Source organism: Mesoplodon densirostris, chromosome 17, assembly GCF_025265405.1.
Source record: "Mesoplodon densirostris isolate mMesDen1 chromosome 17, mMesDen1 primary haplotype, whole genome shotgun sequence".
Classification (NCBI taxonomy): Eukaryota; Metazoa; Chordata; class Mammalia; order Artiodactyla; family Ziphiidae; genus Mesoplodon; species Mesoplodon densirostris.
Genome location: NC_082677.1, coordinates 64,190,638 through 64,217,546, shown reverse-complemented (window position 1 = coordinate 64,217,546; position 26,909 = coordinate 64,190,638). Strand labels below are relative to the sequence as shown.

General features: G+C 40.0%; 1 protein-coding gene across 1 annotated transcript in view; it reads left to right on the top strand.

Moving 5' to 3' along the window:
- The first annotated feature begins 208 nt into the window (after positions 1 to 208).
- Positions 209 to 26,909, top strand: part of UGGT2 (UDP-glucose glycoprotein glucosyltransferase 2) — a 186,408-nt gene continuing 159,707 nt past the window's right edge. Inside the window, exons 1-4 of the mRNA XM_060079905.1 lie at positions 209 to 440; positions 7,856 to 7,938; positions 12,213 to 12,343; positions 13,039 to 13,151. Coding sequence (XP_059935888.1) covers positions 289 to 440; positions 7,856 to 7,938; positions 12,213 to 12,343; positions 13,039 to 13,151 — 479 coding nt within the window. The 5' untranslated portion in view covers positions 209 to 288. The remainder of the gene's footprint in view (positions 441 to 7,855; positions 7,939 to 12,212; positions 12,344 to 13,038; positions 13,152 to 26,909) is intronic.

Genomic DNA, 26,909 nt, shown 5'->3' with positions numbered 1-26,909 from the left:
CGAGAACCGGAGGTCCCAGTTGTGGACCCGCCGGAGCATCAGTCACGCTCCGCATTCCGGCGCCGCCCGCACCTACGTGGCTCAGGGATCAGTCCTCTGCGGCTCAAGGGACGGAGCCAGAGCGCTCGGCGCATGCGCTCGGCCCAAGCCAGGCCCCGGTCCGAGTAACGGACTCGGGCTCCCTCCACCGGAAGTGGGCGGCCGCGCTGCGGGAGGAGCCGGCGGTAGCTTAGTGGCTGTGGGCTGTGGGCGCCGGGTCCGAGGGGATCGCGCTTCCTCCTCCGCGCCATGGCGAAGGCCGGCGACGTGGTGCGGCTGCTCCTGGGCTCCACCGCGCTCTGGCTCTCGCTGCTCGGCGCGCGGACCTTATCCGCGTCCAAGGCGGTGACTGCCAACTTGGCCGCGAAGTGGCCGGAGACCCCGCTGCTGCTGGAGGCCAGGTGAGTGCGGGCCGGACCATCTGCCGACCCGGCGCGGAGGGAGGGTCCGGCGGGGCCGGGACGCACCGGGCGCCCGGGACCCCGACGGCGCCTGGGACGCCGTCTCTTAGCCTGCCGCCAGTCAGCTTCTTGCACCGCCGCTGGTGCTTTAACCCTCAGAGCATCACCTCCTCCCCTGCTACCCTGTGCGTCGCACTCACTTGCAGTTCCTTTCCCCCGCCTTCGTACTTTGCCTCACCCACGGGTTTTAAAACTTTGTTTAATTCGTTTGGATTTTCTTAGCATTTACGAAAGAGGAAAGGAAGAATGGGAGGTAGCCTGTGGCGTTTAGTGCAAGCTCTTCAATTGATGTAGGCAGTTCTTTTTAGGAACCGGTATTTGAAGCACCTGGTTTCAAGAAGCTAACATTATTCGGTCAGCTCCTAGGCTTCCTGTGGAGAAGACAGCTTCCCAAAGTTGTTACTTCTTTCTGAATCTCATTCACTGGGGTTAGTGCATAAGGTTTCATTTATTGTGGAGAAACAAAACTTGGAGCTATTGAATTTTGCTCTTACTATTCCAGTAGTTAAACAAAATTTGAAAGTTTTTTCCTTTTTTAACCGGCATGAAATTTTAATGCCAGTTGCATTTGTAGTTCACCAAAGCAACAGCTTTTGCTTCTAAAAAGAGTCTTTGTCATCCTACGTGACATTACATATGTAAGTTTTTTGTTTTTGGGGTTTTTTTTTTTTTTTTTTTGCGGTACGCGGGCCCCCCCACCGCCGCGGCCCCTCCCGTCGCGGAGCACAGGCTCCGGACGCGCAGGCTCAGTGGCCATGGATCACGGGCCCAGCCGCTCCGCGGCATGTGGGATCCTCCCGGACCGGGGCACGAACCCGCGCCCCCCCTCACCGGCAGGCGGACCCCCAACCACTGCGCCACCAGGGAAGCCCCATATGTAAGATATTGATACTAAAACAGATTTTTTAATTGAGCTATAATTGATGTAGCATATTAGTTTCAGGTGTACAACATAATGATCTGATGTATTTACATGTTGTGAAATTATCACCACGTAAGTCCAGTTAACGTCTGTCACCACACGTAGTTACAGAAGTTTCTTTTCTTGTGATGAGAACTTTTAAGATCTTTCTTGGCAGCTTTACAATCTATAATACAGTATTAAAACTATAGTCATCATGCTGTACGTTACATCCCCATGACCTATTTATTTTGTAGCAGAAAATTTGTACTGTTTGACCACCTTCACCCATTTCACCTGCCTTCCTGCTTCTGGCACCCAATCTGTTCTCTGTATATGAGCTCATTTGTTTATTGTTTTTGTGTTTGTTTTTTAAGATTTCATAGGGTATTTGTTTTGTCTGCTATTTCACTGAGCAAAATGCCCTCAGGTCCGTCCGCGTTCTCACAAATAGCAGGATTTCCTTTCTTATGGCTGAATGATATTCGTGTGTGTGTACCACATTTTCTGTATTCATTCATCATTCAGTGGATTCTTAGGTTGTTTCCATATCTTGGCCATTGTAAATAATGCTGCACTGAACATAGGAGTGCTTACATTTTTTTCCAGTCATAGTGTTTTCACTTCCTTTGCCTAAATACCCAGAAGTGGAATTGCTGGATCATGTGATAGTTGTTTTTAAAATTTTTTGACGAACCTCCATACTATTTTCCATAGTGGCTGCACCAATTTACATTCCCCACAACAGTCAACAAAGGCTCCTTTTTCTCCACATCCTCTCCAACACTTGTTATCTCTTGGCTTTTTGATAATAGCCATTATTCTAACAGGTGTGAGGTGGTATCTCACTGTGGTTTTGATTTGCATTTTCCTGATGATTAGTGATGTTGAGCATCTTTTCATGTACCTGTTGGCATTTGTATGTCTTCTTTAGAAAAATGTCTATTCAAATTCTGTCCAGTTTTTTTTTTTTTTTTTTTTTTTTTGGCGGTATGCGGGCCTCCCACTGCTGTGGCCTCTCCCGCTGCGGAGCACAGGCTCCGGACACGCAGGCTCAGCGACCATGGCTCACGGGCCCAGCCGCTCCGTGGCACATGGGATCCTCCCAGACCGGGGCACGAACCCGCATCCCCTGCATCGGCAGGCGGACCCTCAACCACTTGCGCCACCAGGGAGGCCCCTGTCCAGTTTTTAATTGGATTGTTTGGTGTTTTTTTTTTTCCTATTGAGTTGTATGAGTTCTTTACATATTTTGATTATTAACCCCTTATCAGATATATGATGTTCAGATATTTTCTCCCATTCAGTAGTTGCTTTTTCATCTTGGTAATGATTTCCTTTGCTGTGCAGAGGCTTTTTAGTTTGATATAGTCCCACTTGTTTATTTTTGCATTCGTTGCCTTTGGTTTTGCTGTGAAATACAAAAATATCATCGCCAAGACTGATGTCAAGGAGCTACTGCCTATGTTTTCTTCTAGGAGTTTTATGGTTTCAGGTCTTATGTTCAAGTCTTTAATCTATTTTGAGTTACTTTCTGTGTAGGTGTAAGATAGTGGTCTAGTTTCATTTTTTGCACAAAGCTATCTGGTTTTCCCAAAACCATTTATTGAAGAGACTGGCCTTTCCCTGTTGTATATTCTTGGCTCCTTCATCATAAATTTCCCCGTTGTATATTCTTGGCTCCTTCATCATAAATTAATTGACCGTATATGCGTGGATTTGTTTCTGGGCTCTCTATTCTGTCCCATTGATCTATGTGTGCCAATACCATACTGTTTTCATTGTATAGCTTTGTAATATAGTTTGAAGTCAAGGAGCATGATGCCTCTAGCTTTTCTTAAGATTATTTTGAATTTTAGAGGTCTTTGTGGTTCCATACAAATTTTAGGATTGTTTGTTCTATGTGAAAAATGGCATTGAAATTTTGATAGGGGCTGTGTTGACTCTGGATATTGCTTTGCATTGTATGGAGACTTTAACAATATTCTTCCAATCCATGGACATAGAATATCTTTCCATTTATTTGTCTTGTCTTCATTTATTTGTGTTGTCTTCAATTTCTTTCATCATTGTCTTATAGTTTTCAGTGTACAGGTCTTTCACTGCCTTGGTTAAATTTATTCCTAGGTATTTTTTTGATGCAATTGTAAACAGGATTGTTTTTTAAATTTCGTTTCCTGATAGTTCATTATTAGTGTATAGAAACCCAACAGGCTTTTGTATACTGATTTTTGTATCCAGTAACTTTACTGAATTCATATATTCTCACAGTTTTTTTTGGTGGAGTCTTTAGGATTTTCTATATATAATGTCATGTCATCTGTAAATAGTGACAGTTTAGTTTCTTCCTTTCTGATTTGGATGCCTTTAATTTCTTTTTCTTGCCTAATTGCTCTGGCTAAGACTTCAAGTACTAAACTGAATAAAAGTGGTGAGAGTGGGCATCCTTCCTTGTCTTTTTCCTGATCTTGTGCCTGACTATGATTTTAGCTGTGGGCTTGTTATATATGACCTTTATTATGTTGAGGTACATTCCCTTTATACCCACTTCGAGTTTTTACTCTTAATGGATGTTGAAATTTTTCAAATGCTTTTTTTTTTGCATCTATTGAGCTGATCATATGATTTTTATCCTTAATTTTTTAATGTGGTGTTTCACATTTATTGATTTGTGGGTGTTGAACCATCCTTGCATCCCTGGAATAACTTGATTATGGTGTATGATCCTTTTAATGTATTACTATATTCAGTTTGTTAATATTTTGTTGAGGATTTTTGCATTTATGTTCATCAGGAATATTGACCAGTAATTTTCTTGTGGTGTCCTTTTCTGGTTTTGGTATCAGGATGATGTTGGTCTTGTAAAATGAGTTTGGGAGTGTTCCTTCCTCTTCTCTTTTTGGAAGAGTGTGAGGATTGGTATTAATTCTACTTTAAATGTTTGGTAGAATTCACCAATAAAGCTGTCTGGTTCTGGACTTTCATTTGTTGGGAAGCTTTTGATTACTGATTCAATCTCCTTACTAGTAATAAATCTGTTTGGATTTTTCTATTTCATGGGTCAGTCTTGATAGTTTGTATATTCCTAGGAGTTTATTCATTTCTTCTAGACTGCCCAATTTGTTGTTGTATAATTGTTCATAGTAGTCTCTTATGATCCATTGTACTTCTGTGGTATCAGATGTAATAAAACAGTTTTTATTAAATAAAGTATTCTAGTTTAAAATATGTCCCCTTCCTCTACCTTTTCCCCAGTTTCTCCCATAGCTTGCATGGATCTTATCTCATACTCAGTTTCAAATCAGTCTAACTTCTCCCAGTATTAGGCTGATAGTTGCAGTGTTTCAATTTCTGCTTGCCTCAGGAGTCTTAGAACTGGAACTCCTGTAGGATGCTCATCAAGGCCCTTCACAATCTAGCCACACTCTGATGTACCAACCCCATTACTTGTAGTGGGTTGAATGGTGGCTCCCAAAAAGATATGTCCATATCCTAAACCCTGGAACCTGTGAATGTTACCTTATTTGGAAAAAGGATCTTTGCTGATGTAATTAAGTTAAGGGTCTTGAGACAAGATAGTTATGGATCTGTATGGGTGCTAAATCCAATTTCCTTATAAGATACAGAAGAGGAGAAGACACATACAAGGAGGAGGAGGACATATGAATAGAGACAGAGACTGGATTGGTGTAGCCACAAGCCAAGGAACACCTTAAGCCTCCAGAAGCTGGAAGAGGCAAGGAAAGGTTCTCCCCTAGAGCCCTTGGAGGGAGTGTAACCCTACCAATACCTTGATTTTGGACTTTTCCAGAACTGTGAGACAGTTTCTGTTGCTTTAAGTCACCAAATTTTTGATAATTTATTACAGCAGCAATAGGAAACTAATTTGATTTTGTACCTTGAAGTGGGGATACTGCTGTAACAAATACCTTAAAATGTAGAAATACCTGTTGAATCTGGAAGGAGCTGGAAGAGTTTTGAGAAACGTGGTAGAAAAAGCCTAGATTGCCTTGAGGAGACTGTTGACATAAATATGGACATTAAAGGTGATTCTGTTAAGGACTTAGAAGAAAGCGTGGAGCATGATAGGAAAAAGCTTCTGTCATCTTAGAGAATACTTACATGATTATGAATAAAATGTTGGTAGAAATATGAACATTAAAGGCACTTTTGGCAAGGGCTTAGAAGGAACTGACGGATGTGTTATTGGAAATAAAGAAAGATGACCCTTGTTATATAGGCAGAAATCTGGCTGAATTAGATTCTACCGTTGTGTGGAAAACAGAACATGTAAGCGATGAACTTGGATAATTAAGAGGATTTCCAAGCAAAGTGTTAAAGGATTTCCAAGCAAAGTATCATCTGGTTTCCCTTGTTGCTGTAAAATGCAAGAGGAAAGAGAGGAATTGAAAAAGGAACTGTTAAGGAAAAAGGAAGCAGCCTTTGGTAATTTGGGAGGCTCTCAGCCTATCCACATTGCAAAGGATGCTAAAATTAGGAAACTCAGTGTTGGAATGCGTGCTCTGTAAAGAAGGCCAAACGTGTGGCTGGATATCTTTTGTTGTATAGGTTAGGTGTGCGACTTGTGGATCCACTCAGCTATCTCAACAGATGCCAGGAATAAAGAGGGGCTTAGCCAGCAGAAAGATCTGGGGAGGATCCTTGTGTAATGGCATGGCCCTGGTGAGATGCGTAGAAGAACCCCAAGGATTTTGACTGTTGCATCAATAGAAACACTGCCTGCTTGGATCAGAAGGGACAGAGACAGGATGAAATGAGAGAAGGCTGCCAGACTTCCAAAATTCTATAGGCAGGAAGTTGGATGATAGAACTACATGGCTGCAAATGTGTGCTACACTTCAAGAAAAAGGGAGGAGGACGCTGAGGGCAAAGCCATGGCAGGCAGCACAGAGGGTGGAGCAATAAGCCACGGAGAGTTATGCTCAAGTCTTAAAAACCTAACAGAATCTTGTGCTGCAGTTTGAACTTGCTTGGGATTGATGACTCCTTTACTTTCTACTTTCTCCCTTTTGGAATTGGAATGTCTATGTTTGGAATTTGGAACACCTATCTCACCATTGCATTTTGGAAGCATATAATTTTTTAGTTCTACAGGTCCACGTATGGAGAAGAAGTTTGCCTCTGGATGGATCATACAGGGCCTCACTCATACATAGTTTAGATAATTCACGCGATGAGATTTGAGACATCTGATGATATTTACTCATATGTATAACTTCTGCCATATGGAAGAAGTCTTTTACCTGTGATTGCACAATAAATGAGCATGTCAGTAGTTGTTTGGTCAAGTCAATTAGGGAATAAGTGTCGCGCTTTACTTTTCTCAAGGTTTTGTACCATCCCTGTCCTTTTCAGGTCACATCCTATTTAGTGTTCCCCATAGTTTCCTCTGCTTTTAGCCTGTTTGTTTGTTTTAATGCCATTAAGTTGGGCGCCATTTATAGCAAGAGTTGCTTTGAAGTTGCTTATTGCTTTAAATTCCTATGTCTGTCATGTTTATGTTGATTAATTAATCAGTTTTTCTCACCTCCTTTTCCCCCTTTAGTGACCATCTCAGACTCACAGAATTTATCACTCTGCGTGTGTCTGGATGTCCTCAATACTTCCCGTTTATATTAAGCATTACTTTAGGTTTTCTGAGGCTAAAAAGAAAGATAAGGTGGGCAATAGCAGAGTCTGTACTGTCTGTTTGGTGGTTGTGTCTCTTCTGGTTTAAATAGTTAAATCTACTTGTTCTAGTTGTCTTGCACTTTGTTTCATACAGCACTGAATAATCTTTCACTTATTTCATTATTTCCAAAAGGCTTTATATTGTTTTGGCTATTTTTTTTTATTACTTACACTCTGTGGATAAATGGAAGTTTCTTTGGGCTTCAAGACCAAAGACCTAATGCAATACACCAATTTTCTGTTAATTTTTTGATTAAGATATTTTCTGTTTTAAATAATAAAAATATTGTCTACACAAATACGTAGCTAAATGAAAATAATCGATAATATGACTTTAAAAAAATGTTTATAAAACCAGGTTTTGGTTGTGAAAAAATAGGCAGTCTGTTTTTTAACTTTTTCCTTTTATATAACACTCTCTTTATTGCCGTTAAATTATACTTCTCAGTGGCATTTCACATGGAGACACAAAATAAATTATCCATTTTTTAGCTGTAGCTAATAAAGAGGAAAAGCCAAAAGTAATTTCTCATGTAGGCTTTTCCAGTCATGATTATATGCGTGTAGTTAAGAATGATACCTCAGGTAAGAATCATCAATTTGTTCTCTTTTTGCATTATAGTAAATGGAAATCAGTGACTTTTATTTGAGGAGGTTTTTGTTTTTACCAGAAGTTGTAATTTGGCTCTAAAATATAGTTTATAGTATTGAAACCATTTTTTATTTCCATCGATTAACTGATTACTTTTATTTTTTTTAATAGTGAATTTATGGCAGAAGAAAGTAATGAAAAATTTTGGCAGTTTTTGGAAACTGTACAAGAATTAGCAATTTATAAACAAAGAGGTAGGTGATGTACATATTTCAACTTTCAAGATATGTATCAATATTTATGTGCCTATATTAGATATGTTTATTGTTTTTAATGGTAAAGTTTAAGTGAAAATGCTTAATATGGTTAGTAAGTCTGAATATTAAATTTGAAAAAATGTTTTAATGGAAACTATTCCAAGCATCCATTTCCAAAAATATAAGGCTCTAATACTTTGTTATAAAAAAACTCATATAATTAACAGTGTTTGCATATTTCATTATAATCAAGCAGAAATAGAAATTGTTGAATTATGGTTTTCTTTTTACCTAGATTTCTTTGAAATAGTATTAGTTTTTCATCTAGTAATACTAAATTTTTTTGCCAGAATACATTTACTCCTGAACTCTTAGAGAGATTTTTAATACTTGCTCTTATCAAGTTAGATAACCTATGTGCTTTCATTTCATTATTTAGAAAATGGACTTAGTTATTCCTACTTTTTAAAATATATATGAGAGTATATATCTATGTATACATACATATATTTTTAGAATGAACTAATGTTTATTAATGTGTTTCTTAAGGATCAGATGCTGAAATTACGTTTTCACGGCAGAGGCTAAAAGGTTAATTACTAATTATTATAAAGAAAAGTTAAAGAAAAAGGTTAGTTTCCTATCTCTACAGAGAATAGAATAAATGATATTAACATGGAATCTCTCAAGAGGGGATTCTTTAGCCTTTTAACTTAGAGAAAACTTCTTACTACGGTGATTAAATAGTTTATGATTTTATTCCTGATTGTAAATGTAAGATGAACAATGGTTTTGAATGTTTTAAGTGTTCATTTGCTAGAGCCTGTTTGGCTGAAGTAGCTTTGAAGTGCAACAGTTTTATGATTTTATGAGATAGGTTTAAGATAAAGGGAGCAGACATGCCTTTAATGATATTTTACACTGAAATATTTCTAAAAACAGGTAATTTGCTCTTTGAAAAAACTTTTACTAAGAAGCTTCATTATTCATTAATCATTATTTGAGTCACGAGAGACAGTATGCACTGCTTTAGATACTGAGAATACAAAGATGAATAACTGTGATCTGTGTTCTCCAGACCTTATAACAAGATGGAAACAGCAGAACAGCTACATGTACTATTAGGTGATCAGAACTTCAATAGGGAGGGATAGGTATAACAGGGACGTGCGTTAAGAGGCACCTGTCAGTATTTCAGAGAGGGCAGGACAGCCTTTCCAGTGGTGAAGGCTGGAGGTGAGTTTTGGATGATAGGATCTAACGAGGCCGTAGGGGAAGGAGACGAGCAGAAGACACCACAGGAATAGATTATGTGGAGAAACTGTGACCACTTAGGAGTCTACTTGTAAAGCAATGGGTGATTGTTGTTCGTTGGTTTTGTATTTGTCCCGGTAATTTTGGTTTTGGTATGTGAGGTAAAACTAAGCTAGATTAATATGTCAGGTTTTCACGAGAGTTAAAAAATCCAACACCAGATTTCCTGGCTCTCACCTAAAATCCTGACTGTACCTTTACCAGATCTGTTGTTCTCAGTACATGCTTTATGACCTTATTTGGTGCCATTTTTATTGGAGAAGCAATCTTGAAAATTACTCTTATAAATTTGGAACCCTTTAAGTTGCTCAAATTTGTCAGCATATTTTATACCTAAATAAAACAGCACGTTTGGACAAACTGGTGGCAGGTCATCAACAAGTTGGAATATAAGCTCAGGAGTGCCTAAACTCTACTTTAAGCATAGGAGTTGTATGTGTTTCAGGGTTGAACCTAAAATGAATTGTATTAAATAAGAATTACTAACACAAAACTATAATTCTGTTGAGCTTGTTCATAATGGTGAGAGCCAAATGCATATTGCTGCCTCATTGCTGACCTTGTTAGGTGTAGGAAGAAATGGTATATATGAGGAATTAAATATGACACAAGCTATCAGATTTTACTGAATTTGTTTTCAAGACATTATCCTAGAGGAAACATTTAAAATGCTTAGTTACTTGTAATTTTCTAGGTTGTTGAATCTCCATGAGACCCTCTAAATACTCTCCACTGAAAAATAATTTCAGTGATCTACTTGCCTAAAAAAATTGTAAAAGTTGAACATTAACTCTTTGAATTCAGGTGCTAGTTTCCTGCCATTTCGTGAGGACAGTTTACGTTATGTGCCAGCACATTCAGACCTTTTAAACATTGAATTGCCTGTTTTTAAATCATTTCATATGGGTCTGCCACAGAGTTATATATTTATTGATGTCTCAAGATTCAAGTGGCATGATATTAGCTAAGCTTTGTAGTTTCGTGTGGTGAATCAGAAATATCAAGCAAGGTTTATCTGACTCCAGAGCCCCTATTTATTTCCCCTTCTCCATGTTCTCAGCATATAAAAATCTCATTCTCAAAGTCCTTCAAGATCTTAATGGTTTCTACACAAGTAAAGTTGCTCGTATATTTTAATGGAGAGATTTTTAGAAAATGCTATGACATTTTTAACTCAGTTACTTATAATTGAGAACCAGGTTTGGGGTAGGAAGATTGCCATCTGGACGTGTCACATTTGAAATGCTTGTGGAATATCCAAGTGAGGATATCCAGTAAGCTGATGTAACTGAGAGATTTAAGTAAAAAAAAATCTAACCAAAAGGTAGAATTTGGGGGTTATCAACATCAAGAAGGTAATTGCAGTTATAGGGAAAAGAGATAGCATGAGAAGAAAATAAAGAACACCAGTATTTAAGAGATAATCAGAGGAAGAACATGCAATAGAGACTAGGGAGCACCAGTGGAGGTGGGTGAAAACCTAGAGAGTGTGATGTCATGAAAGCCAGGGGAATATTAAGTGCTAAGTGATAGACATGATCAAATACTAAAGAAGAACCAAGTAATATAAGTACTAAGCTTTTAACAAAAGAAAAATTAGCGGTGACTTTGAGAGCACTTTTACTGGTATAGTAATAAAAACTACAGTAGGTTGAGGAAGTAGAGAGAACTATTGTTAAGTCTTTCAAGATTGACTATGAAGCAAATAAGGTGAAGCAGTACGTGACTCATCACATACTGCTGCCGCTCTTTTTTTTTTTTTTAAGATGAGAGTGATTTATGTATATTAAATGCCAATAGGTAAAAAATCAAGTGAAAGGTGAAAGCAATTGAAAGGGCAAAATCATTATCAGCAGGTTAGTTGGTAAGCGTGGATTTAGTTCTTTTTAAACATTAGCTAAAATAGTCCAATGCATCCATGATTATCTTGCAAGTTAAGCCTAAAAATACATAGGTTTACTTTCTGTAACCCCTGGATCCTATATCCATTACTACATTAGAGACAGCCTTAACAGTGACCTTGACAAATTTTGATGTCTGTGGTCAGGCACTGCTCACATTTGTTCCTGATGACCCTCTTCTCTGTTTTCATGTAAAACCAATGTCCTTTTGACTGATGTAGTCTTTGTTTTTGTTATATTATTGCATTAATTTTGACTGTTTTGTTGACCCTATAGCTATTATGTCTTCTTTAAGATCCATTTTTAAGATAACATCTCTTCTCTAGTTGCTTTTGTGTTGCTTTTACTACTGAAGGCAAGTTTTGCCTTACTTTTTGATTCTTGGGGGGAAACTCACCATAACTTCCTGAGAAAATCACCTATAGTTTGTTAAAGTAGAAGTGAATGAGCACACCTACTCTCATATGATGGCTCTTTGAAATTACTGGATTAGGAAAGTATTATTGGCCTAGAATGAGGAGGTCTATTTACTTCTTAAATATTAATTCCAGAAATGTATTAGATGCCTGTATTGTGTACCAAGAGTGGAAAGGTATAATTGAAAGGCTAGAAAAGATTCTTGCCTTAACAGTTTATAGCTTAATAGGAAAGACAGCATTAAACAAATAATTAGACAAATAATTTTTAATTACTGTTTGAGAATTGATCTAGAGAGTCCTTTGCTATTCTTAGCCTCCTCTTAACTTGTAAGTAGGGCCTATATCTTATCTATGTATTATAACTCTACAACCTTGGAGTGAATTGGTCTATGTTGGCATCTTCCAAATAGATTTTAATGGCAAGATTATTTTCATCTGGACTTGTATTGATTGCCTGGACTTCACTGGAAGATAAAAATGAATAATAAACTGGAGATCTTGATTTTCCCTTTTGCTCTAACATCTTCTATTCGAAACTTAAAATATGACATCAATTTAATTAGCTATACAGTGAGAGATGTGCCAATGTGTTGAATACAAAATACTAACATCCTTTTCTTTTGAATTCTTTTTGTAGAATCAGATTATTCTTACTACAACTTAATCCTGAGGAAAGCTGGACAGTTTTTAGACAATTTACATATCAATCTCTTAAAGTTTGCTTTCTCTATAAGGGCATACTCTCCAACTATTCAGATGTTTCAACAGGTATGTAAAAACACCCAAACTGGGCTTCCCTGGTGGCGCAGTGGTTGAGAGTCCGCCTGCCAATGCAGGGGACACGGGTTCGTGCCCCAGTCTGGGAAGATCCCACATGCCGTGGAGAAGCTGGGCCCGTGAGCCATGGCCGCTGAGCCTGTGCATCCAGAGCCTGTGCTCTGCAATGGGAGAGGCCACAACAATGAGAGGCCCGCGTTCCGCAAACAAAACAAAACAAAACAAAAAAACACCCAAACTATATTTGACAAAGAAGCATGTTAGCAATGTACACACATCTATCTTAATGTGAATATCTTTAGCTAAAAATCTCCAAACTTGTAATACCTGGTTCCATAGCCTATCATCGATTATATTGTCATTGTTACCGTTGATTATAGTATAATTGAGTATTTTAGGTAATTTTGTAGTTATTTTGGATAAGGCAGTTACGAAGACTAATCACCAATGAAGTGAACTGTAGTGACAATTTTAATTTAATGGGATGTTTTCAACAATTTCGAAGCATGTTTTCCTACTATACAGTTGATTTTGTTAAAATGTTTGATTCTATGTATTTTTACTTTAATTAGAGCAATAACTTAATAGTAGTTGGTAAGCTATTTTAATCAAAGTAATGTGTAAGTTTTAAAAATCATATTGTAATTATCAACTACTGTAGCTAAGTGTAATCTTTGAAATCTTAGATTGCAGCTGATGAGCCTCCACCAGATGGCTGTGATGCATTTGTGGTTATCCATGAGAAACACACGTGTAAAGTTAATGAGATTAAAAAGCTGCTGAAGAAGGCTACTTCAAGGTAAATTAATGATCGGCTATAGTGAAAGAAGTGGTTTATAAAAAGAGATGAGGGGTGGAGTAGAAACTTCTTATAATAAAAAATTTCAATATTCCAAGACATTGTATATTAAAGAATGTGCTCTCAATATATCTAAGTCCTTCTCTAAAGTATATAAGTACTTTCAATATTCTATCTTGATTATCTTTTGATTTTAGAATACCAAAATACTGTAAAATACATGAGAGATGTATTTTATGTAACGTAAGTTGTCTTTTCAAATACAGGCAGACCTCAAAGATATTGTGGGTTCACTTCCAGACCACCTCAATAAAGTGAATACTGCAATAATTCACACAAATTTTTTGGTATCCCAGCACATATAAAAGTTATGTCTACACTATACAGTAGTCTGTTGAGTGCCCAGCAGCATTATGTCTAAAAAAATGTATACCTTAATTTTAAAATACTTTATTGCTAAAAACTGCTAACCATCATCTGAACCTTCAGTGAGTCTTAATCTTTTTGCTGATGGAGAGTGTGAAATATTGCAAGAATTACAAAAATGTGACACAGAGACAGGAAGTGAGCAAATGCTGTTGGAAAAATGGTGACCATAGACTTGCTGGACACGATTGCCAAAAATCTTCAATGTGTTAAAAATGAAATATCTGTGAAGCACAATAAAGCAAAGCACAATAAAATGAGGTATGCCTGTAAACATACAAAGCTGTGGATTTATCTAAACTATAACTCTTTAAATATAAACTGAAAGTATACCTTGGGAGTAAAAAATTAATAACAAAAACAGTAGTATAGAATTGCTTTTTTATAATGCATTATTCAAAACCTTTTTCAAAAAATTAATAACAAAAACAGTAGTATAGAATTGCTTTTTTATAATGCATTATTCAAAACCTTTTTCTTCTTCCAAGTATTTAATACAAATGAATATGAGAAGTAGGAAGGAGATTATTAATTTAGTAGTGATTTTTACAGAGTAATGCCTGCCAGTATATGTTTTACTGCCTGATTGTTTATACTTTAAGAAGTATTAAAGTTGTTTCTCTAATTTTGAAAGACTTCTTTTTTTTTATTAGTTTCTGCTTTATAACAAAGTGAATCAGTCATACATATAAATCTGTTCCCACATCCCTTCCCTCATGCATCTCCCTCCCTCCCACCCTCCCCATCCCACCCCTGCAGGCAGTCACAAAGCACCGAGCTGATCTCCCTGTGCTCTGCGGCTGCTTCCCACTATCTATCTACCTTACGTTTGGTAGTGTATATATGTCCATGCCTCTCTTTCGCTTTGTCACAGCTTACCCTTCCCCCTCCCCATATCCTCAAGTCCATTCCCAAGTAGGTCTGTGTCTTTATTGCCGTTTTACCCCTAGGTACTTCATGACATGTTTTTTTTACTTCCATATATATGTGTTAGCATACGGTATTTGTCTTTCTCTTTCTGACTTACTTCACTCTGTATGACAGACTCTAGGTCTATCCACCTCATTACAAATAGCTCAGTTTCGTTTCTCTTTATGGCTGAGTAATATTCCATTGTATATATGTGCCACATCTTCTTTATCCATTCATCCGATGATGGACACTTAGGTTGTTTCCAGCTCTGGGCTATTGTGAATAGAGCTGCAATGAACATTTTGGTACATGCCTCTTTTTGAATTATGGTTTTCTCAGGGTATATGCCTAGTAGTGGGATTGCTGGGTCATATGGTAGTTCTATTTTTAGTTTTTTAAGGAACCTCCATACTGTTCTCCATAGTGGCTGCACCAATTCACATTCCCACCAGCAGTGCAAGAGTGTTCCCTTTTCTCCACACCCTCTCCAGCATTTATTGTTTCTAGATTTCTTGATGATGGCCATTCTGACTGGTGTGAGATGATATCTCATTGTAGTTTTGATTTGCATTTCTCTAATGATTAATGATGTTGAGCATTCTTTCATGTGTTTGTTGGCAGTCTGTATATCTTCTTTGGAGAAATGCCTATTTAAGTCTTCTGCCCATTTTTGGATTGGGTTGTTTGTTTTTTTGCTATTGAGCTGCATGAGCTGTTTATAAATTTTGGAGATTAATCCTTTGTCAGTTGCTTCATTGGCAAATATTTTCTCCCATTCTGAGGGTTGTCTTTTGGTCTTCTTTATGGTTTCCTTTGCTGTGCAAAAGCTTTGAAGTTTCATTAGGTCCCATTTGTTTATCTTTGTTTTTATTTCCATTTCTCTAGGAGGTGGGTCCAAGAGGATCTTGCTGTGATTTATGTCATAGAGTGTTCTGCCTATGTTTTCCTCTAAGAGTTTGATAGTGTCTGGCCTTACATTTAGGTCTTTAATCCATTTTGAGCTTATTTTTGTGTATGGTGTTAGGGAATGAGCTAATCTCATACTTTTACATGTCCCTGTCCAGTTTTCCCAGCACCACTTATTGAAGAGGCTGTCCTTTCTCCACTGTACATTCCTGCCTCCTTTATCAAAGATAAGTTGACCATATGTGCGTGGGTTTATCTCTGGGCTTTCTACCCTGCTCCATTGATCTATCTTTCTGTTTTTATGCCAGTACCACACTGTCTTGATTACTGTAGCTTTGCAGTATAGTCTGAAGTCAGGGAGCCTGATTCCTCCAGCTCCATTTTTCGTTCTCAAGATTGCTTTGGCTATTCGGGGTCTTTTGTGTTTCCAAACAAATTGTGAAATTTTTTGTTCTAGTTCTGTGAAAAATGCCAGTGGTAGTTTGATAGGGATTGCATTGAATCTGTAGATTGCTTTGGGTAGTAGAGTCATTTTCATAATATTGATTCTTCCAATCCAGGAGCATGGTATATCTCTCCATCTATTTGTATCATCTTTAATTTCTTTCATCAGTGTCTTATAATTTTCTGCATACAGGTCTTTTGTCTCCTTAGGTAGGTTTATTCCTAGATATTTTATTCTTTTTGTTGCAATGGTAAATGGGAGTGTTTTCTTGATTTCATTTTCAGATTTTTCATCATTAGTGTACAGGAATGCCAGAGATTTCTGTGCATTAATTTTGTATCCTGCTACTTTACCAAATTCATTGATTAGCTCTAGTAGTTTTCTGCTAGCATCTTTAGGATTCTCTATGTATAGTATCATGTCATCTGCAAACAGTGACAGCTTTACTTCTTCTTTTCCGATTTGGATTCCTTTTATTTCCTTTTCTTCTCTGATTGCTGTGGCTAAAACTTCCAAAACTATGTTGAATAAGCGTGGTGAGAGTGGGCAGCCTTGTCTTGTTCCTGATCTTAGTGGAAATGGTTTCAGTTTTTCACCATTGAGGACGATGGTGGCTTTGCGTTTGTCATATAAGGCCTTTATTATGTTGAGGAAAGTTCCCTCTATGCCTACTTTCTGCAGGGTTTTTATCATAAATGGGTGTTGAATTTTGTCGAAAGCTTTCTCTGCATCTATTGAGATGATCATATGGTTTTTCTCCTTCAACTTGTTAATATGGTGTATCACATTGATTGATTTGCATATATTGAAGAATCCTTGCATTCCTGGAATAAACCCCACTTGATCATGGTGTATGATCCTTTTAATGTGCTGTTGGATTCTGTTTGCTAGTATTTTGTTGAGGATTTTTGCATCTATGTTCATCAGTGATATTGGCCTGTAGTTTCCTTTCTTTGTGACATCCTTGCCTGGTTTTGGTATCAAGGTGATGATGGCCTCATAGAATGAGTTTGGGAGTGTTCCTTCCTCTGATATTGTTTGGAAGAGTTTGAGAAGGATGGGTGTTAGTTCTTCTCTAAATGTTTGATAGAATTCGCCTGTGAAGCCATCTGGTCCTGGGCTTTTGTTTATTGGAAGATTTTTAATCACAGTTTCAATTTCAGTGCTTGTGATTGGTCTATTCATGTTTTCTATTTCTTCCTGATTCAGTCTTGGCAGGTTGTGCATTTCTAAGAATTTGTCCATTTCTTCCAGGTTGTCCATTTTATTGGCATAGAGTTGCTTGTAGTAATCTCTCATGATCTTTTGTATTTCTGCAGTGTCAGTTGTTACTTCTCCTTTTTCATTTCTAATTCTATTGATTTGAGTCTTCTCCCTTCTTTTCTTGATGAGTCTGGCTAATGGTTTGTCAATTTTGTTTATCTTCTCAAAGAGCCAGCTTTTAGTTTGGTTGATCTTTGCTATCGTTTCCTTCATTTCTTTTTCATTTATTTCTGATCTGATCTTTATGATTTCTTTCCTTCTGCTAGCTTTGGGGGTTTTTTGTTCTTCTTTCTCTAATTGCTTTAGGTGCAGGGTCAGGTTGTTTACTCGAGATGTTTCCTGTTTCTTAAGGTGGGATTGTATTGCTATAAACTTCCCCTTAGAACTGCTTTTGCTGCGTCCCATAGGTTTTGGGTCGTCGTGTCTCCATTGTCATTTGTTTCTAGGTATTTTTAAATTTCCTCTTTGATTTCTTCTGTGATCACTTCGTTATTGAGTAGTGTATTGTTTAGCCTCCATGTGTTTGTATTTTTTACATATCTTTTCCTTTAATTGATGTCTAGTCTCATAGCATTGTGGTCGGAAAAGATACTTGATACAATTTCAATTTTCTTAAATTTACCAAGGCTTGTTTTGTGACCCAAGATATGATCTATCCTGGAGAATGTTCCATGAGCACTTGAGAAAAATGTGTATTCTGTTGTTTTTGGATGGAATGTCCTATAAATATCAACTAAGTCCATCTTGTTTAATGTATCGTTTAAAGCTTGTGTTTCCTTATTTATTTTCATTTTGGATGATCTGTCCATTGGTGAAAGTGGGGTGTTAAAGTCCCCTACTATGATTGTGTTACTGTCGATTTCCCCTTTTATGGCTGTTAGTATTTGCCTTATGTATTGAGGTGCTCCTATGTTTGGTGCATAAATATTTACAATTGTTATATCTTCTTCTTGGATCGATCCCTTTATCGTTATGTAGTGTCCTTCTTTGTCTCTTCTAATAGTCTTTATTTTAAAGTCTATTTTGTCTGATATATGAATTGCTACTCCAGCTTTCTTTTGATTTCCATTTGCATGGAATATCTTTTTCCATCCCCTTACTTTCAATCTGTATGTGTCTCTAGGTCTGAAGTGGGTCTCTTGTAGACAGCATATATATGGGTCTTGTTTTTGTATCCATTCAGCCACTCTGTATCTTTTGGTGGGAGCATTTAGTCCATTTACATTTAAGGTAATTATTGATATGTATGTTCCTATTCCCATTTCCTTAATTGCTTTGGGTTCGTTATTGTAGGTCTTTTCCTTCTGTTGTGTTTCTTGCCTAGAGAAGTTCCTTTAGCATTTGTCGTAAAGCTGGTTTGGTGGTGCTGAACTCTGTCAGCTTTTGCTTGTCTGTAAAGGTTTTAATTTCTCCATCAAATCTGAATGAGATCCTTGCTGGGTAGAGTAATCTTGGTTGCAGGTTTCTCTCCTTCATCACTTTAATTATGTCCTGCCACTCCCTTCTGGCTTGTAGAGTTTCTGCTGAGAGATCAGCTGTTATCCTGATGGGGATTCCCTTGTGTGTTATTTGTTGTTTTTCCCTTGCTGCTTTTAATATGATTTCTTTGTGTTTAATTTTTGACAGTTTGATTAATATGTGTCTTGGCGTATTTCTCCTTGGATTTATTCTGTATGGGACTCTCTGTGCCTCCTGGACTTGATTAACTATTTCCTTTCCCATATTAGGGAAGTTTTCAACTATAATCTCTTCAAATATTTTCTCAGTCCCTTTCTTTTTCTCTTCTTCTTCTGGAACCCCTATAATTCGAATGTTGGTGCGTTTAATGTTGTCCCAGAGGTCTCTGAGACTCTCCTCTGTTCTTTTCATTCTTTTTTCTTTATTTTGCTCTGCATCAGTTATTTCCACTATTTTATCTTCCACCTCACTTATCCGTTCTTCTGCCTCAGTTATTCTGCTATTGATCCCATCTAGAGTATTTTTCATTTCATTTGTTGTGTTTTTAATCGATGCTTGATTCATCTTTAGTTCTTCTAGGTCCTTGTTAATGTTTCTTGCATTTGTCTATTCTATTTCCAAGATTTTGGATCTTGGAAATAGAATCTTGGCTCATCTTTACTATCATTATTCTGAATTCTTTTTCAGGTAGACTGCCTATTACCTCTTCATTTGTTAGGTCTGGTAGGTTTTTATCTTGCTCCTTCACCTGCTGTGTGTTTTTCTGTCTTCTCATTTTGCTCATGTTACTGTGTTTGGGGTCTCCTTTTTGCAGGCTGCAGATTCGTAGTTCCTGTTTTGTTTGGTGTCTGTCCCCAGTGGCTAAGGTTGTTTCAGTAGGTTGTGTAGGCTTCCTGGTGTGGGGGGACTAGAGCCTGTGTTCTGGTGGTTGAGGCTCGATCTTGTCTTTCTGGTGGACAGGTCCACGTCTGGTGGTGTGTTTTGGGGTGCCTGTGGCCTTATTATGTTTTTAGGCAGCCTCTCTGTTAATAGGTGGGGTTGTGTTCCTGCCTTGCTAGTTGCTTGGCATAGGGTGACCAGCACTGTAGCTTGCTGGTCGTTGACTGAAGCTGGGTGCTGGTGTTGAGATGGAGATCTCTGGGAGATTTTTGCTGCTTGATATTATGTGGAGCTGGGAGGTCTCTTGTGGACCCGTGTCCTGAAGTTGGCTCTCCCACTTCAGAGGCACAGCACTGACTCCTGGCTGCAGCACCAAGAGCCTTTCATCCACCCGGCTCAGAATAACAGGGAGAAATATTAGAAAGAAAGAATTAGTAGAAGAAAGAAAGAGAGAGGGAAAGAAAGGAAGAAGGGAAGAAAGGAAGGAAGGAAGAAAGAAAGAAAGGAGGGAGGGAGGGAGGGAGGAAGGATGGAAAGAAGGAAAGAAAGGAGGGAGGGAGGGAGGAATGAAAGCAAAAGGAAGAGTGAATGGAAGAAGGGAGGGAGGGAGGAAGGAAAGAAAGAAAGACAGGAGGGAGGGAGGGAGGAAGGAAAGAAAAAGAAAGTGGAAAGAAGAATGGTGGGAGGGAGGGAGGAAAGAAAAAGAAAGAAGGAAAGGAGGAGCAGAGGGGAGGGAGGAAGGGAAGGTAGGAAAAAAGAAAGAGCAGGTAAAGTAAAATAGAATAAAGTATGAAATATAGTAGTGTTATTAAAATTAAAAAGTAATTTTTGAAAAAAAACCGGACAGATAGAACCCTGGGACATATGGCGGAAGCAAAGCTATACAGAGAGAATCTTAACACAGAAGATTACACATACACATTCACAAAAAGAGAGCAGGGGGAAAAATCAAAAATCTTGGTCTCCAAGACCACCTCCTCAATTTGGGATAATTCGTTGTAAAAAGAGGAAAAGGGCGAGAAGTCTGAAATCTTGCTCTCTAAGTCCACCTCCTTAATTTGGGATAATTCGTTGTAAAAAGAGGAAAAGGGGGGAAAGTCTTAAATCTTGTCCTCAAAGTCCACTTCCTCAATTTGGGATGATTCGCTGTCCATTTATGCACTCCACAGACGCAGGGCACATCAAATGGACCGTGGAGCTTTAATCCGCTGCCTCCGAGGCTGCACAGAGAGATTTCCCTGTCTCTGCTCTCACAGCTCCCGGGTCTCAGCCTTGGACCTGGCCCCGCCTCTGTGCGTAGGTCGCCGGAGGGCGTCCGTTCTTCTCTCAGACAGGACGGGTTTAAAGGAGCCGCTGATTCGGGGGCTCTGGCTCACTCAGGCAGAGGGGAGGGAGGGGCGCGCAGTGTGGCGCGGGCCTGCGGCGGCAGAGGCCAGCGTGACATTGCAGCAGCCTGAGGCGCTCCGTGCGCTTTCCCGGGAAATCCGTCCCCGGGTCCCGGGACCCCGGCAGTGGCGGGGTGCACAGGCCCCCCGGAAGGCGGGTCGGACAGTGACCCGCGCTCGCACACAGGCCCCACGGCAGCGGCGGCGGCGGCGGCGGCGGCAGCAGCAGCAGCAGCAGCAGCAGCAGCAGCAGCCCTAGCGTCCCACGCCCGTCTCCGAGGTCTGCGCCTTTAGCCGCGGCTCGCGCCTGTCTCCCGGCGCTTCCCAAAGCAGCCCTCTTAATGCCCTCTCCTCGCGCACCAGGAAACAAAAGGGAAAAAAGTCTCTTGCCTCTTCGGCAGCTCCAGACCCTTTCCCCGGACTCCCTCCGGGCTAGCCGTGGTGCACTAACCCCCTCAGGCTCTCTTCCTGCCGCCAGCCCCAGTCCTATCCTGCGCTCCTACTGAAAGCCGATACCCGAGCCTCAGCTCCCAGCCCCGCCCGCCCCGGCGGCCAAGCAGACAAGCCTCTCGGGCTGGTGTGTGCCTGAGGGCACCGGTCCTCTGTGCCAGAATCTCTCCGCTTTGCCCTCCGCACCCCTGTTGCTGTGCTCTCCTCCGCTACTCCGAAGCTTTCCCCCTCCGCCACCTGCAGTCTCCGCCCGCGAAGGGGCTTGTAGTGTGTAGAAACCTTCCCTCCTTCACGGCTCCCTCCCACTGGTGCAGGTCCCGTCCCTATCCTATTGTCTCTGTTTATTCTTTTTTTCTTTTGCCCTATCCAGGTATGTGGGGAGTTTCTTGCCTTTTGGGGGGTCTGAGGTCTTCTGTCAGCGTTCAGTAGGTGTTCTGTAGGAGTTGTTCCACGTGTAGATGTATTTCTGATGTATCTGTGGGGAGGAAGGTGATCTCCGTGTCTTACTCTTCCGCCATCTTCCTCCGGGGACTCTGAAAGAGTTCTTTATATATTAAACAGTAACTTCTTTTATTTGTTGGAAACTTTTTCTAATATTTATATTAATTTTCATATAGACAAGCTTTTATTTTTATGTAGCCAAATTTGTCTTTTATGTATGTATGTTTTTATACTTACACAGTTTTTCCCAAACCTGAGTGAGAGCTTTTACTAATATTTCCCAGTAGCTTTCTTAAAGTTTTTGTTTTACCTTAAACTTTTAAACTATCTATAATTTATTTTCTTCGGAAGACAAGGATCCAGTCAGATCTTTTTCACCTCAGGTGGCTAGTCAATTATTATATTCATTATATTTATATTATGGTCTATTTTATAACTTTGTTCTATACTGTTATGTTTCTTGTAACAGTACCATGTTGTTAGTATTTATTGCTTTACAGTTTATTCCGATATCTCACAGGACAGTTTCCTCTTCATTGCTGCTTTTTTTTCCTCCAGAATTTCTTAGCTGTTTGCTCTTGTTGATGCTTTCAAACTAACATTAGAGTCCTTTTTCTCCTACCAAATTGCCTCCCGAAAAAGCCTTGGTTGGGTTTTAATTAGAATTATTTTAAACCTATTAGTTAATTTTAAAAGAATTTAAATGTTTATTATGTCGAATCTCTCAACAGATAACACAGTATGTTTTCTGTTCATTCCTTCTTTTAAAACTTTGAAGTTTTATAATTAACTGTGTTTTTAAAATCAGAAATAACTTGTTTTATCAGTTGTTTTTCATCTACTAAGATTAATTCGAAGTTTTTCTCTTTGGACATACTGTGTATTATGGTAATATATTTTAAACTATTATACCTTTTCATTTCTAGGGAGAACTATTTGTTAATGGTGTGGGATTATCTTAATTTTTGTTGAGGTAGATTGCTTATATCTTTATTAAGATTCATTTTTCTACTTTAATGAGATTAGCTATTATTTAAACTATTTATGCCATTTTTTAATGTTATTCTAGCTTCGTATAGTGAATTAGGCAGCCATGTTATTCTGTAAGAATTGGTGTAGCATAGCAATTACCTATTCCTCTAAAGCATTAATAGACTATGAAGTTGTCAGCCCTAATGTGTTTTTCTTTTCCTAGTGCTTTTTTTTTTTTTTTTTTGCTGTACGTGGGCCTCTCACTGTTGTGGCCTCTCCCGTTGTGGAGCACAGGCTCCGGACACACAGGCTCCGCGGCCATGGCTCGCGGGCCCAGCCGCTCCGTGGCATGTGGGATCCTCCGGGACCGGGGCACAAACCCGTGTCCCCTGCATCGGCAGGCGGACTCTCAACCACTGCGCCACCAGGGAAGCCCTCCTAGTGCATTTTTTAAAGTTAACTTTGGTAACTTTATTTTTTAATTTTTAATTTTATTTTTATTTATTTTTGGCTGCATTGGGTGTTCGTTGCTGTGCACAGGCTTTCTGTAGTTGCGGCGAGCGGGGGCTACTCTTCATTGCAGCGCGGTGGCTTCTCTTGTTGCGGAGCGCGGGCTCTAGGCACGCAGGCTTCAGTAGTTGTGGAATGTGGGCTCAGTAGTTGTGGCTTGCAGGCTCTAGAGCACAGGCTCAGTAGTTGTGGCACACAGGCTTAGTTGCTCCGCGGCATTTGTGATCTTTCCGGACCAGGGATCGAACCCGCGTCCCCTGTGTTGGCAGGTGGATTCTTAACCACTGCACCAACAGGGAAGCCTGGTAACTTTTAAAGTTTATTATTGTTACTGTTTTCTGGCATTTGATGTCTGATGTTATAATTTTCTTAGAGAAACTAATATTAAAGTTAAATATTTAATATTTAGATATTTAATCTAAAATTAAGATTTAAAAAAGGTTAACATCAAGCCGTTTGGGAGAGCAACCTGCCACGGGCACTGGGAGTCCTTGCATGTCCTTGCCTGGTCTGACCAGTAAAAAATGGAAGACCTGAACTGCTCTGTACCTGAACCATTTCTCAGGGCTGTGTTTGTAGTGAGCAACCTTGAGGAACTAGGTGATGTTTCCTTCCGGAAAGAAGAATGAACTTGTTTACTGCTTGTTATAAAACCGTGGTTCCCCAAGCACAGTGATCCTCAGTGGCAACGTACAGCCACTGTGTAGTATCCATTTAGCTCCATATTTTGTCCCACAGCCCGCCTTGTGGAACTTGGGGAGCAAGTATAATGCTCATGCTGCTTGCTATGCTTTGAGCAATAAAAGTCCTTTCTCTTTGACCCAGGAGTCTCAGGTCTTCTGCCAGAATCCATAAAATGACAAAAGCCTAACTTATTACTTTGTAAGTAGGCTAAAACCAAGCCTTAGACCTTTTATAGTTCTTGACAGTTTTAGAAACAAGAGTGGGATGTTGACAGACACATGGCTTTCTGAAAAAGGAAGGACAAAGGCCCCCTGGGGTGGGGAGACAGAAGCTCAACACTTGGATTTCTTTCCTACTGCTCCCCTCTCGTCCCCCTGCCATTCTGCACTCCCTGTGCTCCTGGCTGGATGACGGCGGTCTTCTGATAACTGTTACTGTAGCTCCTCATACAGGATTTTTGATCTTTGTTCCTACAGGAAAAGGCACCTAAACTCAATTGGTGGGCTTTGGAAGGTGCTCATAATGGGAAAGGGAATTAAAATGATCTCTCGACCAGTTCATTGTACTTCTATTTTTATTGTTTTGGCTCCCACATCTAAATCTGTAACTGGTATTGATATTGTATGTGTATATACTTTGAATGCCGTGAATGCTCATGAAGTCTAAAGCGAGATACTCTCACTGGGAGACTACATATATACTATCTACTCCCAGGTGGTCCAGCAGACTCAACATAGAATCCCAGGAGGAGAAAGGGGAAATCACAACTTTAGTTACAGACTGAATGGCTGCTTGAATGCCCAGAGAGGTAGTTTCCAAGTACAATGACGCCACCTGCCAGACTCAGCCATCAAGTACACCCGTTTTTAAAAAGAGAAACTTAAAATTGCTGAGCTTTAGTTGAAACTGAACACCTGACTCAGGCAGTCTTGTGACTCTACTACCTGATGTTTACATTTTGGCACAGGTCAACTAGGATTCAATGACTAACAGGGAAGAAGGGAGTCAGGGAGTCTCTCTGGTCAAGTGGAAATAGTATATTCAAGAGTTACTTAAACCTTGTGTGACCTTAGGGTTACATGATGACGTGGCAGTGGTTCCCCTTTGGGACAAACCCAGTGCCCCATTCCATTACCTGAAGTAAAATTTCTGACTCAGTGGGGCCCTCAATTCTCAGTTGTTTCCTTTAATGCCTGGATCAAGTTACTGATACACTCAGCTAAGTTACAGTCTGGTGGTGACTTAGGGCTGCTGTTGCAGTTCATCCAAGCTGCAGCTATGAAAAACCAAAAGCAGATGTGGTCAGTCCATTCAGTGGGCAGAATTCGAGGTAGTCCTCTTATCCTTGACAAATCCCTGACTCCTTACTGAAACTCGCTACGTTTATACTGACCCCTGGGCTGTTGCCAGTGGCCTACCCATCTGGTCTGACACTTGAAGACTACCAGATTAGAGGCACCACTCTTTGGGGCTGTGAGAATAAACTGCACCTGCCCATCTGACAGTCTGGGTTACTTCTGTAGATACACGCAGTCCACACCCATTATCCAATGAGTCTGAGTGGAGTCAAGCTGCATGTCAAGACTGCAGCATCCAAATTGCTGCCGTTGCTACCTGGCTCCACCATTGCGTGGAAGATGCACCGTTGTAGACAGGAGCACAATAAAGGACTACATGCTTCTGGTGTAAGATCTACCACAGCATACCTGACCGTGACTTCTGCCCAGAGATGGTTTCTTTGTCTTGTGGTAAGGACGTCCGCATTGCCCTGGGCCACCACCTGTTTCTGGCAAACTGACTGTGTCACATGTTTTTTTTTTTGTTTTTTTTTTTTTTTTTTTTTTTTTTTTTGCTGTACGCGGGCCTCTCACTGCTGTGGCCTCTCCCGTTGCGGAGCACAGGCTCCGCGGCCATGGCTCGCGGGCCCAGCCGCTCTGCGGCATGTGGGCTCTTCCGGGATCGGGGCACGAACCCGTGTCCCCTGCATCGGCAGGCGGACTCTCAACCACTGCGCCACCAGGGAAGCCCCTGTGTCACATGTTTGATCCTGCTCTTGGAGCTACCTTTGGTGCCTCATCCCTGTTGAGACTTCTTTACGTTATGGTTTTGCTACTTAAGTGCAATCAGCCAACTCTGGCCGCACCACTGTAGCCCTTGAATCAAAACTGTTATTTTTCTGGCTTTCCAGATCATCTGTAGTCTGACAGCGATGCACCTTATTTCACAGAGGCCACCAACACTAGATCAGTAGTCAAAAGTACTCACTGAACATTCCACATTCTCTACCACCCACGGGCATCTGGTTTCTGAGCATACTAGAGTGGCCTCCTCAAAACTTAATTCAAAAAGTTTTGACTCTACCTCTCTCACCCTCTGATCCATAGGCTTTAGTAAGGCCGTATGATCTCTGGATGTGACCATGCTCGGAAAGGTTCCATCTCTTGGCCAACTCCCATGAAATGGCTAAGATGAAAGAGGTAGGAGGTTGTATGGATTTGTTCAGGATTCCACCGTGACCATTGGTGGGTGTCATGTATCTTTCCTTTGGTCAACAGCAGCCTCAGATCATCCTGGTTGGTATGGCCTCCATGTGGTAGACCAGCCAGAAGGGGCTTGAAGAACTCAAATTTTAATTTTGGTCTAGCCCCCTGGATTGTTTTGTTGGAAAGATGTGGTCCTAGATCATGAAGACAACCAGTTGGTTGAGTCCACTGCTTGCCAAGTCTTTCTCCAGTGACCACAGGGGCCTAGCTGGGGGCCTATATTGGGTCTTCATAAGTTTCTTAAAAATGCTCTTGTCTCACTTGAACCTGATTCTTCCAGATGAAAGGTGTGGGTATAAATAGAGGATGATTCGAAAATAGGTAAAATTGTAGGCATTGGGATGGGACACATTGATTTCACGGCTACTGAGGTGGAACTGCAAGTCTAGCGCCTGACCTTAGGCTCTGAAGGTGTGGGAAGGGGAAAAATTGTTTTCTTTGATCCTGGATCCAGCACAACAGTCGTCAAAATAGACATACAGTC